The sequence below is a fragment of the Ceratotherium simum genome, chromosome 2 (assembly GCF_057802395.1).
Source record: "Ceratotherium simum simum isolate JZ-2026a chromosome 2, ASM5780239v1, whole genome shotgun sequence".
Classification (NCBI taxonomy): Eukaryota; Metazoa; Chordata; class Mammalia; order Perissodactyla; family Rhinocerotidae; genus Ceratotherium; species Ceratotherium simum.
Window position 1 is genome coordinate 57792658 of NC_141901.1, and position 20683 is coordinate 57813340.

The window sequence follows — 20683 nt, forward strand, 5'->3', positions numbered from 1 at the left end:
CACAGGTTGATTCACCTTGCAGCCTGTAAAGAAGTGGAGTTGGCTGCTTTGGGGACTGCAGACACCTCACCCAACCAGACCCCCACTCCCAACTGGCAGAGAATCCCACCTAAAGAGAACTTGTGAGGGCAAGTCCCTAAGACTTCACTAAACATAATTAAGTGTATTAGCAACATTTAGTCTTTTTCTTTTCTCTCCACCTTGTGGGAGCCCTTTGCCCCCCACACCCAGTTGTACTAATGCTGTTTGTCTAGCTCCTCCCTGTTCTCACCACCCCCATAGTCAAATTCCTTCCCAAACTCTGCCTCCTCCACTCCTCCCCAGGCTGGATTCTGGACCCTGAACCCTATTCTCTACCTGCATCTCGTGCCACCTCCATTGATCCGTGCCTGCTGTTCCTCACCCTGGACAAACTCAAAAAAACATGGCCTCCATAAACATGGGGGGGGAAGTTCACCTCACAAAGAATCAAAAACTAAAAAGCGAACAAGGAGATACCATGTTTACCCATTAAAATAGCAAAAATTAAGGGAAAAAAGTCCTAATGCAGGCAAGGGTGTAGTTAGTGAGGTGGGACACACACATATACTAGTGGTGGGCATAAACACTGACATAATCTTTCTGAAAGCTGTTTAATAATATATAATCAAGAGTCTTAAAAAGGGTCATATTATTTGACCCAGTAATTCCACTTTCAGGAAACTGTTCTTCTAAAAAGAGCTGCCAGAAAAATATGCACAGTTGTCCATCACTGCAATGTTTATCACATAGAAAGGCTGGAAACGTAAAGATCCAATAATAAGGGAACGTTTAAATTATGTCAGATACGTACAATGAAATATAGCCATTAAAAATTGTTCTTGGAGGGGGCCGGCCTGGTGGCACAAGCGGTCCGGGGTTCGCAGGTTCGGATCTCAGGGGTTGGCCGGTTGGGATCCCCGGGGGCGCACAGGCGCACTGCTTGGCAGGCCATGTTGTGGCAGCGTCCAATGTAAAGTGGAGGAAGATGGGCATGGATGTTGGCCCAGCGCCAGTCTTCCTCAGCAAAAAAGGAGGAGGATTGGTAGATGTTAGCACAGGGCTAATCTCCTCACAAAAAAAAAAAAAAGAAAAAAAATTGTTCTTGGAGAATTTCTTAATGAGGTGGAAATGTTTACAGTGTAAAGTTAGGAGAAAAAAATGGATGCAAAAATCTGTACATACACTATGGCCCTAATTATGTGACATACATGCATAGAAAAAAACACATCAAAAAGTTTACAAATGATTTCTGTGAGTGATGAAATTATGGTTATATTTATTTTTTTCTTTATACTTATCTTCATTTTAAAAATTATCTACAATGCATATCCATTACTTTTATAATCAAGGGAATAGAAAACAACAGTCTGTAAAAATCTGTAAGTGCCTCCACACCCCACCTTCAACAGACTGTCCTGGGTCTTAACCCCAGACTAAATTGGTCTTGGGGCCCTTAGTAATTTTGAGGCCATTGGGCTCTCAACAATGAATAATAAAATAAATCTCAAAATTAAAAACCAAGCACCAGGTAACCATGTAGAATATCATCTATATTCTGATAAAATGCAAATTTTGACAGTTTTAAGGGGTGATATCTTGCATTGGGCCAGGTCTCTTTAGGATTCCCCCTCAATCCAGACCTACCTACTTAACCAGCCCATAGGTGTCAATCCTGCCCTCGACCCTACCCAAGCAAACCAGTTCACTAGTCCTTTCACGCTCCTTCCTCGTTCCATCTGTAACACACGCTTCACCCTGTAACTCTCCCCTATTTCCGGGCCATTTGGCACACTGCTGTCCTTGCTGGGAAGTCTGCCCTGATTACAGCCAGGCATCCATCTCCCCACCCACACACCACCAGCAAGAATCTCAGCGGGGTCAGCAAGAATCTCAGCGGGGTTTCCTTGTCTATGCAGAACAGAGTTTGGGAAATGAAGGAGTGAGTCATCCCCTATGGCCTCCAGCTTTTTTCATGTTGGGGCCTTAATACTGTCTTTGAGCCCCTGGGACCTTCCCTCGCTCTAAACATAGCTTCCTCCTCTCCTAGCCTATTCGCCAGATAGTTCCTTCAATGGCCCTTCCTGAACCCCGGGCCGCCACTGACGATGCACTCCTTAATTCTCTGAATAACTGCTTCTCTTCACTTATGGCCTACAGCCTCCCACCTACGCCAGACCACTCTCTGCAGATAGCGGATTTGAGAGAGAACAACTGCAGCCTCAAAAAGATCCTTGCCCAGGACAATTTCCTGAACCATACCCTCTGCCTAGATCTTTCTAGAACCAAGCTGTTCAGCTCGTTTCTCAGCTTGTCCCAGCAGCCGGCCTCCCTATCCCAATCACCCAGCATTGTTTATAGCACCATGCAGCTGTATCCATCTGTACTTATTTATAAGTCTTCAATGGGTTTTAGCTAAACCCTTCGTCATTCAAGGCCCTTCACTGGCTAGCCCCAATTTCCCTCTCCTGTCCTCATCTCCCAGCCTTCCCCTCCATGCACCTTTCGCTCTTTCACTGCAGTCCAGTCACATCAAACTTTCCAGTCTTCTCTGAGCACACTTTGTACTCATGCCTCCATGCCTTTTCTCATGCTCTTTCCTTTCCCCAAAATGCCTATCCCTATTTCTACTGTTGTTCTGCTTCTCTGATGAAAGTCTGTTCATTTTACAATAGCTCCCTCCTCTCTTCTACTATAGAATTTATCAGTCTGACAGTTAGATGTGTGCAGAATTACCTTTCGTTATCAGGGGTGGAGGCTAGGTTTTAAACAGCTCTGAATTCTCCAGCACTTTAATTAACCATTTCTTTGTGAAATTTACCCCACCTCTTCCTTTGGAATGGAAAGTCCTGAAGACAGTTCCTCATTCTTCATGTTCCCCGGACTCCAGCTGAGACAAAGGTTTACCCACAATCCCTACCACTAGGTGTAAGACAGATCCTGAGATCTCCCCTTAACTCAGGAAACAGGACCAAATTCATTGAGAAATGGTGATTTTTTTTTCCACTCAATATGATTTGGTTATAAGGGCTGTGAACTAGGACACCTGAGTTCTAGCTGATTCTGATACTAACTTGTTTATTAATATGAGGATTGCCTTTCTGTGCTTCAGTTCATTCACCTCTAAAATGGGAATAGCGCCTACATGCTTTACCTACTCCACCAGGACACTGAACCCAAATGTGATAATAAGGAGAACAGCCACAGGAAAGGCACAGGAGTTGAGGATGGGAGGCAGGAGGTCACTGGCATCACAACAGTCCATGCATAGTGGTGCGTCTGAGCAATCAGAGGCCAGGCAAGGGCCAGGAGTTCCCGTACTCAGCTTAATAGTGGGAATGGGGAGCCCAGCAACCCAGGAAACAAGCAGACGCAGCACAGAAGCTTGCGGAGGTGGTAGCTGAAAAAGGAAGATGCTCAAACGCTTTCTCCACGTGTGAAACAAGTGAGCGGTTCCTCTGACAATGCAAGTGCTGCTGTCAGGGAGCTCATGCACTTGCCTGTCTTTTTTGCCCAAGTGTCCTCTCACTGGCTGCTTATGTGGGCGTAGTGGAAAGAAAGATCACCTGGTTTGTCTGTTTCACTAAGCTATATGATCTTGAACAAGTTGCTTAACCCTCAAGTCTCAGTTATCTGGTCTGTAAATTGGGGACAAGAGTACTTACCTTGAAGTTACTGTGAGAATTAACTGATATGAGCCACACAAATTGTCTAGCACAGTTCCTGGCAGTCCCTTGCTCTGAAGGGTGCAGGCTTCAGCACAGCTTTGGCCTGTGTGTAAGCTACCAATATTGTGGGGAGGATAGGGCAGGGCTGGTGAGGTATAATTACTGAAACCTTATAGCTAAGATTTCAAGACAGTCACAATTTCAAAGACACTCTCCTGTTTTCCCTTAAGCCAACAAGCACTTGGCAATTTTTGACTGGGAAAACATGATCACCATGGAAGGCACCTTCTTGGCTGCCCATTTCTCCATCAGCCCTGGGAGTTCTCCAGGGAGAGTTTCTCCAGGCCGAGGGCTTCATCAGCCAGATACCCAGATACGCAGCTGAAAGGTGGTGGGGAGGAGGAAGATGATCAGCAATGCCTCAGGGTACCTGGTATGTGGGAGACCTAGGTTCTACCTCCCACTTTCTCCCAACTGGCCACCACTGCATACTTTCACTCTAAAAGGAAAGAGAAAGTTAAATCCTTTGAGCTCAGTGGTTCTCTACCTTGGCTGCACATTATAATCACCTGGGGAAATTTAAAAATCTTCCTGCCTGGACTGCACTCCAGACCAATTAAATCAGAATTTTTTTAAAAGCTCTCTAGGTAAATTTCAATGTATGCCAAAAGTTGAGAACCACTGTTCTAGATCAGGGTTTTTCAAACTTGCCAGATGATGATAATCACCTATATCAGTTTAAAATACAGTTTCTCAGGCTCTGGAATTAGCACTATTACCAGAACTTATTGATTCTAAAACACACCCTTTTAAAAACATATATATTTTAACATCTTTGAAATCAGAGTGACCTTCCAATCAGTGGCATCTAAGATTTGATGAAATACAGAAGCAAGCATCCCAGATGATTCTTCTGATTAGGCAAGTTTGAAAGGGATTAGGGAAAAACAGTTCCCTAGTTCTCTCCAGGGCAGTGCTTCCCAACCTTTAATGTCCTTAGGGTCACCTGCAATCCTGTTAAGACACAAGTTCAGAATCAGGTCTGGGTTAAGGCTTGAGATTCTGTATTTCTAACGAGCTTCCAGGTGATCTGTGCTGGGCCTTGCACCACATTTTGGGTAGCAAAGTTCTAAAGTATCTCCTTCTGAGCGACCCCTTTAAGTAAACAAATAATTGGCATAGAGAAATACGACCAATGGAGAGAGTCTTCTCTATGTCTGTGAGGCAGTTGCTAGACTGCACTCTCATTTCTCCCCAGGAGGGCACGATGAGGGCCAGAGGGAGGGCTGCCCAAACCTTTGAGAAGCCAGAGCCTAGAGTCCAATTTCCCAAGGAAGCAATTTGTTATGTGAGACAGCACAACCCCCCACGCTAAATACCAGCAAAATTCACTCACCAAGCAAAGTTGGGGCTCAGGTGGCTTTAGTGGGTCGAGAGGAAGCAGCCCCATTCTATCATATACCCTTTCTCCTTCCTTCATTCATTCACCAAACCTTGACTGAGGATCCACTAAACAACCACAAGGTCTGAGGGATTCAAAGATGAATTGGATTCAAAATCAGAATCAGATTCCAGGTGGAGGAATTCAGTCTGGGGGAAACCCATTGGTAAAACAGACAAAGTACAATATGAAGTGATAGTGCTAATAACAGAAATATGTACAGAGATGAGCCAGCATAAAGGAGCCAGCTAATAGCCTTCTGGTACAGCAGCCATTGGAGGAGCTGGAGGAAACAGTTCTAATCTTTCCAAGGAAGGGCACCACCACTCCCCAAAAAATTGCTTGCCTGAAGCAGCCTGCTATGATGGAGGAGTGTGTTGGATGCCTTGAAGCCCCTGAAACCAAGACCCTATAATCTGGAGTTTGAACGTGGGGAGAGCTTCCCGCGTTTGTGCCTCTAATCTCTAGCTCTAAATTGCAAGTGAATTCAAGGAAGGAAGAGACTTTTAGGGGATCAGCCCCTCAAAAGGATGAGGCAGAGGTCCTGTATCAGAATCCCTAGTTACAGATCATTTCCCTAGTTACAGAAATCCTTGAGTCTTTGCCCTTTGTCATATTGAGCTCTTAATTGGCTTGACCCATCACATTGCTAGATATAAAGGCTACAATCCCTAGACTAAGTAGGTCTCCAGCTGGTGGTAGAGAGTCACAGCCAAGACAGGCAGGGTTCAAGAACCTAGAGTATGCTCCCTCACCCAGCCTCCTATAGACTAGCTTTCTGGAGGACTAAAGAACTGATACTCAATCCCAATTTACCTTTTCCTTATCTTCCATCTCACAGATAGGAAAACCTAGAGAAGCTTAAGGGCCGGAGGAAGCAGCCGAGAAGGTGACGGCAGAAAGATGGGGAGTGGAGCCAGTGCTGAGGACAAAGAACTGGCCAAGAGGTCCAAGGAGCTAGAAAAGAAGCTGCAGGAGGACGCTGACAAGGAAGCCAAGACCGTCAAGCTGCTATTGCTGGGTGAGCAAGATGGGAAGATGAGCCAGAGAAGGAGAAGGTATTGCTCCTTCCTGCTTATCCTGGATGGTAGGTGGGTCTTAGCCTACCCTATGGGGAAGGGGGATGGCAGGTGATTTTTCCTCTCCCCATCTAGTCTCAGGCTAGGGGACCAGCAGCTCTAGGGCTGAGCACAGCCACCTCAATGAGATGCAGACTGCCAAAGCTACTCTGGAATTGTTCTGCTCTTCCTTGAACCAGGAATAGCACAAAGGCCAGGATGGACCCACTCATCTCCAAATCTAACCAAACCTAACGCCTCATGGCTTGGCAAATACCGTGAACGCTGAGCTTGCAGACACTTACCTAATCTGCAGTCAGAGAACTCTGAGTCAAGGACTCAGAAGAGGACAGTGAACTCAGAAGTCCTACCATATAATCAGTGTCATGTAGTCCCAGGAATAGGCCCACTGGTTCTTGCCAAGTATGCTGGTTCCTTCTCCTTGCTTTCAGTAAAAATTCTGTAAAAATTTTAGATGTAGGGAGCCCTGAGGTGGGAGGAATGGATCTCCTCCATGATCTACATGGATCTATGTAGATCTATGTTGTAGATCTAAATGATCTACAATAGTCCTTTCCTGGCTTTCTATTCAGTAGCTGCCGCTAAAGCCCTGCCAGATGGGAGGTTCATCAACTTGATGAGCTCCTAAGCAGATCACAGGTCTGCGCTGCAAAAAGAAAAGCCCCTCAGTCAGTCAGGCAGAGAAATTGATTATGGCTGTAAATAGACCAAGACAATAAAGAGTTTGGGACACACGGCTTAGAAAAAAACCCCAATAGTAGTACAGAGGTAGGCTAGCTGGAGCAGGTGGGGTCTGTGTAGCAGAAGACTGGCTGGCTGGGCTGTTTCCAAGCCCATGAGGAACCTGGGAACTGGAGCCCCAGGCTAACGCACCTCCTTTTTCCCTAGCTGATCTCTAGCATGGCCCAGAGGACACACTAAAGGAGCATACCTCTGTAAGCTGGACCCAGACTCCAAGGAGCCCAGGAGGCTGTTACAGAAGGGGAAAGGGAGATGGCAAGGCCACCGAGAGATCTTTTAAGCCTAAGCAGCTTTCTCCTACATTCAGGATAAGCAGCTTAGAGGGAACAAGCATAGGCTAAGTGAGGGGGTTAAGGCATCAGGGGTAGTATAGACTGGGGTAGAGGGTTGAAGAGCATGTGGGTTTTAGATGGAGGGAGAGCAGAGTGTGAATGAGGATATTAGAACATTCTAGTCAAACAGCAAGATGATGAAAAAATAGTATGTTCATGAAGCAATCCAGCTCTCCCCCATCCTGCCCCAAGATCACTCTCCTGAATAAAAATGGGCAGAGAAGAAAAATGTGTTAAAGGAATTCCCCTGAATCTATCAGTGGTTCTCAAAGAGATTTTGCCCGCCGCACCCCGCCCCCTGCCCCCAACCCAGGGGACGTTTGGAAATGTCTGGAGACATTTTTGGTTGTGACAACTGGAAGAGTAGAGTGCTACTGGCATCTAGTGGGTAGAGGCCAGGGACACTGCTAAACACCCTATAATGCACAGGACAGCTCTCCACAAAAAAGAATCATCCAGTCCAAAAGTCACTAGTGCAGAGGCTGAGAAACTCTGCTCTAAATCCAGATTGAATGGCCTGAGCTCAAGGCTGGCACAAATTGAGAGCAGCAATCATCCTGTGTGCTCTTCCCTAACAAGGCTCCCAAGCAGGCAGTGCCTCGGACTTCTCACAGGCGATCTACTGGAGGGTTGGGGAGAACTGGTGGAAACCTGAAGCATAAGCATTTCTCCCTGCAGGTGCTGGGGAGTCAGGAAAGAGCACTATCGTCAAACAGATGAAGTGAGTAGGAACAAAACCCCAAAGGACTGAGGTGGGGTGAAGAAGTCAGTAGAGCAAGTGGAGGCACGGAGAATGAAGGGCTCTTTAGCCTTAAGGAACCCAGATATAAAGGACCTGATTCCCAATGGCCCTCATCTACATGCCCCTTGCTCCTCACTCTCCACTTTGGGACAACAGTAGGAATAGAGAGATCAGGTTCTTATGACTTTAAATCCTCCCAGATTCCCAATCCCTTAGGTCTGGTCACTCAGATCCAGCTAAGGCCTGGATGTCTACTCCTTGCAGGATCATTCATCAAGATGGCTATTCGCCAGAAGAATGCCTGGAGTACAAGGCCATCATCTATGGCAATGTGCTGCAGTCCATCTTGGCTATCATTCGGGCCATGTCCACACTGGGCATTGACTATGCTGAACCAAGCTGTGCGGTATGTGGTTAACTGTATGTGGTTAAGGGTGGAAGGAAAGGCTAATGAGAACAAATAGACTAGAGGCCAATAAGCTATGAGGAAACATGGGTTAGGAAAACAGTTTTATGTAACTAAAATCCCACCTGGTGAGCTTCAAATCTTTTTCCTTCAGTCCTGAAGAAGTATGCAATTCCTACCTTTATAATAAATATTTGCAAAAATCTGCTCTCAGCTTCCTCTGCCTTTTTGTCTTATTTTGCCATTTAAATTGCTCCCCTTGGGCTCCTTGCCCTGGCCCTGGAACTTTTACAAGCTAAATCCCTAGTTCTAGCATTGGCCTTTTCCTAGATTTGAATCATTGAAAGAACAAAGGTGATGGGTTCCTGTCTATTTCATGGTCAATCTGGTCTTTAAACTTCCAATCAGCCTGCAGCAGAGGACCCACGTTTTGTGACAGTACACTTTTGGACTAAGGATGGAAGATGGAAACACCACCGAGGATGACCCTGGGACCTCTGCTATCTGCTAGGCATCCCAGTACTGTGTATACTGCCACCCTCTACGTCACAGAAGCACACTCAGAAATTAATGTTTTCTTAGATAGACTCTTCACTGGACACTGTTTCCACCTTAGGCTTTGGTAGCAATGCAAAATGCTTTCCTTTCAGCAGTGTTCCCAGACGCCTCCTGGAAAGCCATTACTCCTGTGTAGTTCTCAGCCAGGTTTCTTCCTTACAGGATGATGGGCGACAGCTCAACAACCTGGCTGACTCCATTGAGGAGGGCACCATGCCTCCTGAGCTCGTGGAGGTCATCAGGAAGTTGTGGAAGGACGCTGGGGTGCAAGCCTGCTTCGACAGAGCTGCAGAGTACCAGCTCAATGACTCGGCGTCTTAGTAAGACTCTGATCAGGGAAGTGGGGGATAAGGCGTAAGCAACCTTCTAGGAGAAAACACATCCAGCCTAAAATTTCAGGCACTGAAAGCTGGAGACCCAACGACTAAATTCAGGCTGTATATCTGTTTTCTTAGGCTTGAGCAGTGTTTTACTACGCTTTGAATTTAATGCCTTTAGATAGGGACATTTGCCACAGTTTCCACCACTCTGTATTGCTTTACACTGGCTCACTGCAGCCCACGAAGCTGACAAAAGTCAAAAGAGAGGTACTCTGCTTAGCAGCCCTCAGCCCTTGTCCTCTTAATTAAGTCATACACGTAGCCTCTCCTTTCAGAACCAGAAGAGCAAGAGAGCCCCGCAGTTGTGCCTCACACTCTCCCTCCCAGGAGGCATGTGATTCACGATGGCCCTTTCAGGGCTGAATTTTCTACTGGTAACCCAGACTCTACTTAGGCCACTAACCAGAAATGAAAGTCTCCTTCACATAGCATCTTATATCAGGGTGCCAGGGCTTGAGACACAGAAACTACCAGGGCAAACCAAAGGAAGTTGGTCAGGGGTTAGAGAGAACCAACTTTGCAAAGCTCACTCCAAAAAGATAAAGTACAGAGTTTATCAGTCCTACCTCAGACAGCATGGTATCACAGATGGACATGAGCTGTGGAGTTAGACAGATGTGGGTGTAACCCCTGCTCTGTCACCTAATCTTGTAATAAGGTTATCATTTCCTATGCCAGGAGCAGGCACTCACTCACTAAGACCCAGGCACTGCGAGGTACATTACGCACACCGTCTCATTTAATCTGCAAAATAAGCTTTCAAGGTACATAGTATTTTTTATTAGTCCCATTTATAGATGAAAAACTGAAGTTCAGAGAAGTTAATTAACTTGCCCAAAGTCATATAGATAAATGGCCTAGATGTGAATCTAGGTCTATTAGACCACAAAGTTGAATGTTTTTTACAATATAACACAAATGCCTCTTGACCCTGGACAAGTTATCGAACTCTTCTGAATTTTTCCTTCATCTGTAAAATGAGATATGAAATCTGAAGGCTTATGAGGTTAAATGAGAATTTAAATGTGAAAACACCTGGCATCCAGGAGGCACTTGTGTTGATTTTCCTTCCCTCTTTCTCAGTCATCTCACTTCACACCTGCCTTCCTCCTGCCTTTTTTTTTCCCCCACTTTTTTATGGTAACTGTCAAACATATACAAAAGTAGAATAAGAAAATGACTCACCTAGCTTCAACTATTATCAACTCGTGGCCACTCTTGTTTCATTTTACCTCTATCCCCCACTGGATTATTTTGAAGTAAATCCCAGATCTCATATCATTTTGTCCTAAAAATTTCATTACGTCTCTCTAAAAAATGAGGACTCTTTTTGAAAAAGAAATCACAACATAATCATCACACCTAAATATTTAATAATTCCTTAATGTCCTCAAATATCCACGTCAGTGTTCATTCAAGTTTCCCCAATTATCTCAAATGTTTTTCCCCCAACTTGACTCAGGAAACAAACAAGGTCCATGCATTGTACTGATTCATGTCTCATATGCCTCTGAAGTCTCTTTTAATCTACTCCTGCTTCTTGTTGGAACTTTTGGCACCCATTTAAACCATCAAATCATACTTAACGGTCTAGAAAACCCTGTAGTCATATGAAACGCAAGGAAAAGTTATCTGACTTGACTTAAACGGGGCAGAACCCCTGCCCCAAATGGGCTAGTCCCTCAGCCCATCCCACAGTTCCTTTCATAAGGACACAAGGTTTGAAGGAAAGAATCCCAGATTTAACAATATGGATTCTAGTCCTAGTTGTACCACCAACTTAGCTGTATGACTTTGGGTAAGACCCTTTACCTTTGTTGGCCTTGGCTGTGGAAAATTTAATGTCACCAATGCTGGTCACTTTTTTCTAGCTACCTGAACCAATTAGACCGGATTACAGCCCCTGACTACCTCCCTAATGAGCAAGATGTGCTACGATCCAGAGTCAAAACCACAGGCATCATTGAGACCAAGTTTTCCGTCAAAGACCTGAACTTCAGGTGAGTACGTGGTTCCCTGGGGGCACTTCAGATACCAAAAGAGGGGGTGGGGATGCTTCTTGGCCTCCACTAAAGCCCAACCTGAATTACTGTCCTACTTGTCCCCCTTTCCTCCCCACTTCCCATCTTATTGCTAACTGGCCCAAACTGGGTAAACACCTAGGACATGTGGGTCACAAGCTGGGCATAGCTATGAGAACAGCTGTTTCTTCCCTCAGGATGTTCGATGTGGGAGGGCAGAGATCAGAGAGAAAGAAGTGGATCCACTGCTTTGAGGGAGTCACCTGCATCATTTTCTGTGCGGCCCTCAGTGCCTATGATATGGTGCTGGTGGAAGATGACGAAGTGGTGAGTGGCCTTGGCACCAAGCAGCTTTGATAGACAGTCCCCCATGACCCTTCCTCTAGGCTTTGTGTCTCTCCAATGCCTCAACTTGGGTGATTTCAGCAAACACTGACAGTCTAGCAGTCCTCTAGCAGATCAATCAATGTCTCAGGCAAATAATTCTAGAAAAACCTCTTCTTCTGCAGGTTCTAGGTTTAGCACTTGAGAGATCCAGATTTACTGAGAGTGAGCTTGGTATCACTTGGATACCACAAAGTTCATAAGAGGAACTAAGTATTAAAGGAATAAGGGATCATGAACTCAGCAAAGGAGTTACACTGAGTACTCTCCCAGGCTGCCTATGAAGTAAAGGAGAGGAGATGAAAATGATAAAGCGGAAAAAACAACATATGATGTGTATCTTTATGCAACACAGTAGAGGGGTTGAACTACTAACCTCACTTGGAAGCCTAAATATTTACTCAGTGTCAACAGGACTACGGAGAGACTGGCAAACCAGGTTTCTCACATGCCATTTAAATTGGCAGCTGAGGGTGATTCTCTTGAGCCTGGAGTTTTACAAGGCAGGAGCTCTGCGAGACAAGTGTCAGCCCAGCCAGTTACCTTCCAAGTTTGGGAAAGAGGATGTCAAAGGGATGGAAAACGCTAATTTCACATAAGCAAGTGCTCTATGAATGACACCCACAGCTTGCTGAGAGAAGACGAAGCTCCTATCCTCCCGTCCCTTGCTCCAGTTCTTCTCCCTTCTCCTTAGTAGTTCAAGTTCACATTAGAGAACTCTGAATATCCTCCAGCCAAAATGTCTTACAGGCACATTCATTTTCTAAGATCTCCTCCATCTTTAACCCTAAAGTCTACAGGGTCTTAAAGGGTTTTCTAGGAGTATTAGCAATGAGAAAAGGCTACAAATTAGATTTGCTTGCTTTCTTTATTAGATGAAAAAAATGAGCCCAAGTCAGCTAATAGCATACTTCAAGACCCTAGAAGGCCTGCTTCCTAAAAACATGCTGGTCTGGGGTACAGGGCAACTTATGGATTCTGCAGATATATAGCACCACTTCTCACTCACTCAAAGTGGCAATCAGAGTAGGAAATAAGGCAGAAATTGCTTAAGGTATGGCACTGGGAAATTCTCTAGCCCTCACCATTTGGCACCAGGGCCAAAGAATCCCTATTATGTGCCTGCCAAAACTTCGATCCAGAACTCTATAACAGAAGCCTATCAAAATCATCCTGGAGATGCAAATGGGCACATGCTAACTCAGGTCCAGTGTCAACCCTGTATCAGCAGCACTTATGGATGTCAAAGTCCTTAGCTGTGCCCTGGCTGCCAAAGATCTGCATAACACTTATTGTACATCTATATGCCAGCCACTACCGAGAACACTATACATACATGATCTCATTTAACTTTCATAATAGGCCTGTAAATTAGGGAAACTGAGACTCAGAAAAGCTCAATAATTTCCCCCAAGTCACACAGCTATTATAGAAAGAGGATTAGACGGAAGCCAGATCTCTTTGGCTCTACTCCACCACACGAAAGAGATAAGCTGTTCCCTGTCTTTCCTTTTACATTTCGAGCACTAGCCTCTCCAAGGGGAATAAGAACAGGAAGTAGACAGATACCCCATAAGCCCAGTCTGATATCTCTGATGGTGTTTCCTCTTACTAGAATCGTATGCATGAGTCATTGCACCTGTTCAACAGCATATGCAACCACAAGTTCTTTGCAGCTACTTCCATCGTCCTCTTTCTTAACAAGAAGGACCTCTTTGAAGAAAAAATCAAGAAAGTCCATCTCAGCATTTGTTTTCCAGAGTATGATGGTAAGTGTCCAGGGCTGGAAACAACGGTAATGCATTCTCAGTAAGGACTGGTGACTGTCTCATTTCCTATACAAGGAGACATACAGGAACTTGTCTTTAAGGAGTACTAAGTATAACTCCTTTGCTTTGCCTAGTTGATGATCCCTTATCCCTTTAATACTTAGTTCCTCTTATGAGCTTTGTGATATCCAAGTGATGCTTGGATGTCTAATCTGAGAAATGGGCATTCAGTTATAGGTTTAAATGCAGATGTCTCTGGAATAGAGCAGAAATAGGGCAGACGTTAGATGCAGGACAGCCACTGAATGTTCAAATGATACCTACCAGAAACCAAGGGTGGAGACATAGACACACGTCTCTACTCAATTTCTCTCCTCAAGTAAGAAGCACTGAAGTGCAATAGAGGAGAGGAGCCTCCCTCCAAAAGTAGGCCCCCAATCAAAGCTAACACAATATTTTGAGGATCAAATCAGTCACCTAAAAAGTAAGTCAGCAACTAAGAAGGGTTAATTTATCCCACTTCTCTATTTTTCTGGAAAACCAGGGAACAACTCTTATGAGGATGCAGGGAATTATATCAAGAGTCAGTTCCTTGACCTCAACATGAGAAAAGATGTCAAAGAAATCTACAGCCACATGACCTGTGCTACAGACACGCAGAATGTCAAATTCGTATTTGACGCAGTTACAGATATTATCATCAAAGAAAACCTCAAGGACTGTGGACTCTTCTAATCCTCATCATTCCTCAAGTTAGCATTCTATAAACAGGCTTGGAATCTGGGTAATTTCAAGCAGAAAATTATAGGTCAATATACCATGACATGAAGAATGAACCCACTCGTCCCTTGGAGATGGAGTGTGCATGACTGCAGCTGTGGCTCCTACATTCTTCTCAAAGTGGGATAGCTGGTGCAGTTTCAAGAGCACAAGGCCAGGGGTCAGAAGACCCAGGTTCCGGTAATGGTTCTGCCACTTACCATCAAAATGTAAAGATTTCATCTCTCTGAGACTTGAGTTCCTTATCTATAAAATGAAGATAACTTCTCTACTACTTCACAGGGTTATTCTGATGATCACAAACATAACTAAAGGGAAGGCACATAAAAGCTGTGTGGTTAGAGTCACAGAAAGAAATCCTATATAAAAGCTGCCCTTTTTGAAATTCACACCATGTTTTTAGATGAACTATCCCAAGCAAAACAGCTAGTCTTCCCTACAGTCTGCAAAAAATAATTAAAAACAAAACCTCAATAAATCCACCCCTTTTTACTAACAGACCTCCATGTGCCTTAGCTCAGAGACCTGGATCACTGGATAGAAGGTGTGAGTTTGTTAGTTTCTAAGGCACACATCCAAAAATGATCATCTCTATTAAGCACAGACTACCCCTTTGTCCCCCAGGCTGCCCAAAAGACAGAGTTTCCTTTATCTCTATATGTAACTGTTTCTCAGCTCTACAAGACACCTTCTGAATAAACTTGAGGACATCAACACACTCCCACTCAGAGTATTAATGATTTTATTGCTGCCACTTCTCTATGACAAAATTTAGAATAAATGAGCAACCCTAAAATTCTCATTTCAACTGCTACATGTTTTAGGAGAACAAAAAAGACAGCTGATCTTGCTTTAGGCACTGAAAATCTTTGCAGTTGGGTCCATGTGATGCCTGGCTGAAAACAACATCTCCCCAAACAGGCCAACAAGTAAATTATTCCTTTGAACTCCTTTGAAGGGAAATGAAGCTTGCATTTATCTTGACAGGAGGTGGTGAAGTCAAGTATAGATTTAGCATTTACAACTACTAGTGAGGAAAGCTCTTAGCATCCAAGATTTAGTATATAAAAGAAAGTGTCAATTAAGATGAAAATCTGCTCCTTGCCAGAAACACACATTCACACTTAGGCTGCTACTAACAATATTGATACTAGAAAGCCATATGAGCTTGAAATACACTGAAGAATAAATTTGCAGCTGTTAAAATTGGATTCATTTTAATAGTCTTTCTGATTCCCTGAAAAGAAACCAACTTGGGAGAATTACCAGAGAAATAAGGGAAACGAGTCTGCCTACTGCTGATTAAAAAACAAGCCAAAGAAAAAACCTGGGCAAGACGTCTTGCATCCAAGAGCTGTTCAGGGACTATTCTAAATGGCATGCTCCAACTATCACTAACCTGTTTGCTTTAACTCAACATACAAGGGTTCTGAGTCTTTTTTTGTATCATGGATCCCCCTGGCAGTTTGATGAAACCTATGGACCTCTTCTCAGAATATTTAAAAATGCATAAAATAAAAATCAGAGAATTACAAAGGAAACCAACATACTAAAAAAAGTTCTATCTTTGGAGCTCTAAAGTCCCACGTTAAGAATCCTCGCTACAGCTATGATCTTGTCTATTCAGGCCTCAAATTTACCCCATTTATTCCATATTCAAATAGGAAAGCCCCAGCTCCCCCCAAATCGTACCAGATTGTTTATTTACTTTATTAACTTTTCCTTGATCTTTGACTCTAGGCAGGAATTGGTAAATGGGCCAAACAATAAAAGCCTAGCCCAGGCTCCTTGGTTATTGATGTTCATAAAGAACCTGCCCTATACTACTAGCATGAAAACAGAGCCAGTGGGATGGGTCTTCTGGTAGAACAATCTCTAGCTGAATGAAACAGGGTTGTATTTTAGTTTTCTTCTTTTTCTCTGGTAGACAGCCCAACTTTTAACTGGTTTATAAATAAATTCATGCAAGCCACCTTGTACGAACACTGCAAAATGTTTATTTTGAAGGCTAGATGGGTTGGAGCCTAAAGTAATGTGATCTACAGCTGCTTTACTGAGGTTAGGATCTGTGTATTCATCTTAAAATGTTTTCAAGCTAAAACTCTTCTGGTGGGGTCGGCCCAGTGGCGCAAGCAGTTAAGTGCGCGCGCTCTGCTGCGGCGGCCCGGGGTTCGCTGGGTCGGATCCCGGGGGCGCAAGGACGCACTGCTTGGCAAGCCATGCTGTGACGGCGTCCCATACAAAGTGGAGGAAGATGGGCACAGATGTTAGCCCAGGGCCAGTCCTCAGCAAAAAAAGAGGAGGATTGGCAGATGTTAGCACAGGGCTGATCTCCTCACAAAAAAATAAAAAATAAAAAAAATAAAACTCTTCTGGCGAGTCTACATGGAATAAAACTTGGCGGCCTCGGTCATCCATTCACCTGTACCTTAGAACAAAGTGAAATAATTTTCTGAAACTCTTGGCCAACACTCGGTTCTCCTCTGAGTACAGGTAAGAGGACTTCACCTCAAATGCTCTCAATAGGCTTCCAAAAAAGGCATTAATCCTTACCCCAGCTTAATTGTCTGTCAGGCCCAAGATGGTTCTCAAATCCTACACCGTTAGGGCTAGAGACAAAGTGTGTTGCTGCTACTTCTACACAGCTGGCTTATTTTTATCTTGTGGACATTTTGATTGTGTGCATCAAAAGTTCTCTTTGCATAAAACAGCTGTTAGAAAGCTTAAAACCAAAATTAAGCCATACACTCATTCTGCTGTCTTTGTCTTCTTTTGCTTCATTTTAAATTTACACTATACAGTTGAATTTTATGTACTTTTATAAGTCATCAGAAATTCTTTTTTGTAACAAGGGAGGTCAGAAACAAACATTCAACCCCATTTTCATGAACTGCAGTCTTAATTCTTAGAATGATAACGCTAGAAGAAACTTAAAAATATTCCAGGCTCATCACTAGTGATTTACAGATTAGAAACTGAGGCCAAGGGAGGTGGACTGTCTTCATCAAAATCACACTACTAGGAAGTAGGAGAACCAGAACTCCAAAACAGGTCTTCTGAATCCAAAGCCAGTGGTCTTTCTATATGCACCATCCTACCAACAGCTCACCATACACTATAAAGCCAAAGTCAATTTTTTCATTCTTCTAAGCTCCTCTTATTCCCAACCAAATTCTTGGTTATTTTTTAATTACACCATCTCTAAATCACAGATATTTAACAAAATCATCTCCACACTAAACACAAATCAGTTTCAAAAGGAATGCGAAATCAGCATAAAATAACAAAAGTTTGTTGTTGAAGGTATAATTTCCTGTTCATATCCTTAGAGGGCAAAGACCGAAATGCACTTCCCTTACATTGCATGATTAGACACTGATGACAGAAAGTCAAACGTAATTAGGTTCCATTTCATGTAAATCTGATGACAGCTGCTTCTTTTTCTTTTTTTTTTTTTAACAAAAATACAATATGATTGACACAAAATGACAAAAACTGTATGATTCTACTTTTATGAGGCATCTAAAGTAGTCAAATTTATAAAGACAGAAAAGTAGAATGACGGTTACCAGGGGCTGGGAGAAGGGAATGGGGAGTTACTGTTTATTGGGTACAGAGTTTCAGTTTGGGAAGACGAAAAACGTTCTGGAGATAGATGGTGGTGATGGTTGTACAACAATGTGAATGTACTTAATACCACCAAACTATATGTTTAAAAATATTAAAAGTGGTAAATTTTACGTTATGCATATTTTACCACAATAAAAAAATAATGGAAAAAATACAGTATAATTGGAAATGTGCTTTTCTGTTTCTGTGGATAAAAGTATGGATAAAAGAAGCACAAAAATTCAGTCTAAAAAGCAATATAAAATAAGACATGTTTACTTGTAACAGTTCCTACTCTGATAAAAAATTCACTTACATGTACCCCAAACAATCCAAATCAGGGTAGCCCCATCCCCAAGGTGAGAAACGACAGCATTCAAAACCCACTCTATACTTGGAGGTGTGCCGTAGACCAAAGTGTGCCGGCCATGCTGGGTGGAGAAGGTGGTGAAGGGTGAAGAGCGCTTACCTCCCACTGCCCTCTCTACCCGGCACAGCCCCCGGAGCACAGATTCCAGCAGGACTTCAGTGTTGGGCCAGGGACTGCAAGTGTGCCAGAGCCTCTGGTGATCCTGCTAAGTAAAAGCGTGAAGACATTTCTGTGAGGTCAAACAGACATACTGCAGATTGCAGAAGGGAACTTTTCTGTCTTTTGGCCGCAATAAAGCAAGCACTAGTATGAAGAGAAAATAACTGAATTTAAATGCAAAACAAAGCAAAGACCTTTTCATCCTGCTTCACATATTTTAGAGCAAATTTATAGGTGAATGTCATTTCAGGGCTTCAAAATGAATATGGGAAAAGTCATGCTGAGAAAAGACAACCAGCTACAATGAATACATTTGTTCATATTGCCTTAGGAGATTACTTTTTTTGCAGTGCAGTATAACCTTGAGGATCATAAAGAATATTTACAAAGCACCTTTAAATATATTATTTCTATTTGGTCAGAACCATAGAACATCTCCGCTGGAAGGAATAATTTAGTCCTCTTTAGGTAACAGATGAAGGCTGTAAGGCTGAAAGATTTCATAGCTAGTGGGAAGCAGAGAAAAGACCAGAACCCAGCACACCAAACAACTCTCAACCTCCTAAGATTCTGAGAGGTCTCAGGACATTTACCCTACATGAGCAAGGATGAACAGTTAGAAAGAACAGGTAATTTCTTGTGATTTGTTATGTCTACTGGGATTCTCTCTCTTGCATATAAACAAGCCTATTGGTAAAAATGTTTAGATAACCCAAAGGAATATAAGGGGGGATAGTAGAGGACAGGAGATAGATAAACCAGGTTGTATAGAATTTAATATTCCAGCTGTCAAAGACCTTACAGCTTTTAGTAAATGCTAATACATTGAGATGGTGTATCCCAGCAGTGTATTTACTAAATATTTGATTATTTCTGCTACCTTGTTGGTTCCCACTAGATTTCAGGAAGAGAAAACATCAGCACTAGGCATACTAAGACTTTTATATTTGACTCCTCAATCATTCCCTTTACCTACCCCTTCCCATGCTCTCTCAAAAAGACTTTCATTCTATATTTTAGAGCCAGCTAGCTTTGTTCTTTATCCACCAACTGCAAATGAACATTCATGTCATTACATATAGTTACCTCTGTCACAGGATTTTATCTTTACTTTGGTGTGTGTATCTTTCAATTTTCACTGCATAAATAAATGTAGTGAAACAAACGAAATAAATGTTTGGATACTCCAAGTGTGTTGTTTTGTCTTAATTTTGTATAAACACTAAATACTCTGCATCTAAAATGTAGGAATTTTCTCTGACCAAACAGTCCTGATACTAATTTTTTTTTTGGTGAAAGGCACTTTAAGTCATGTAGAAAAGGTGCTTCTTACTTATTGGCAAATAAAAAATAACTCAGTCATTCACTAGTGATTTTGAGGTTATCTGTCAACTATTTGTGTTGATCTTTAACATTAGGTCCTATTTAGTTGTCCCCAAATGTTAGCCCAGGTTAGCTGCATCAGAACCACCAGAGAAATTATTTAAAAATGCAAGCTCGGGGCCGGCCCTGTGGCTTAGTGGTTAAGTGCACGCACTCTGCTACTGGCGGCCCAGGTTCGGATCCTGGGCACGCACCAACGCACCGCTGCTCTGGCCATGCTGAGGCCGGGTCCCACGTACAGCAACTAGAAGGATGTACAGCTATAACATACAACTATCTACTGGGGCTTTGGGGGAAAAAATAAATAAATAAAATTATTTAAAAAAATACAAGTTCAGGGCTGGCCCAGTGGCGCAAGCGGTTAAGTGCGCGCACTCCGCTGCAGCAGCCCGGGGTTCATGGGTTCGGAACCCCGGGCACGCACGGACGCACCGCTTGTCAGGCCATGCTGTGGCAGGCATCCCATATTAAGTGGAGGAAGATGGGCATGGATGTGAGCCCAGGGCCAGTCTTCCTCAGCAAAAAGAGGAGGATTGGCAGATGTTAGCTAAGGGCCGATCTTCCTCACAAAAAAATAAAAATAAAAGTTCCCAGGACCTGTCACAGACATCTTAATTTAGTAGAGTTTAGCCAGGGAATCTGTATATGTTACCCTTGCACCTCAGGTATCTACTGCTGTATAACATTCCTTATCTCTTAGTCCCCAGAAGGCTTGAGGCAGGCCAGGTGTAGGCCTGACACAGTATCAGAAAAAAGCTGTCCTGCCCTGACTTGTTCTGAAGTATGCTCTCCTCAGCAGAAGTAAGTCATAAAAGGTCATGAGAAAACTGGAGGGGTGGGGAT

General features: G+C 43.4%; 1 protein-coding gene across 1 annotated transcript; it reads left to right on the forward strand.

The window, feature by feature from the left end:
- Positions 1–6030: 6030 nt before the first annotated feature.
- On the forward strand, positions 6031–14306 carry GNAT2 (G protein subunit alpha transducin 2). Its single transcript, XM_004420722.3, has 8 exons — positions 6031–6148; positions 7958–8000; positions 8286–8427; positions 9148–9305; positions 11237–11365; positions 11584–11713; positions 13386–13539; positions 14084–14306. Exons 1-8 carry the CDS (start codon positions 6031–6033, stop codon positions 14272–14274), a joined length of 1065 nt encoding a protein of 354 aa, XP_004420779.1. The 3' UTR covers positions 14275–14306.
- Positions 14307–20683: the final 6377 nt, after the last annotated feature.

What these genes read in the sequence shown, in the direction of transcription:
- GNAT2 (XM_004420722.3), top strand. Translation starts at nt 6,031, where the DNA reads ATGGGGAGTGGAGCCAGTGCTGAGGACAAAGAACTGGCCAAGAGGTCC. An exon ending in CGTCAAGCTGCTATTGCTGG is followed by an intron (nt 6,149 to 7,957) that starts GTGAGCAAGATG and finishes TTCTCCCTGCAG; the next exon opens with GTGCTGGGGAGTCAGGAAAG. An exon ending in ATGCTGAACCAAGCTGTGCG is followed by an intron (nt 8,428 to 9,147) that starts GTATGTGGTTAA and finishes TCTTCCTTACAG; the next exon opens with GATGATGGGCGACAGCTCAA.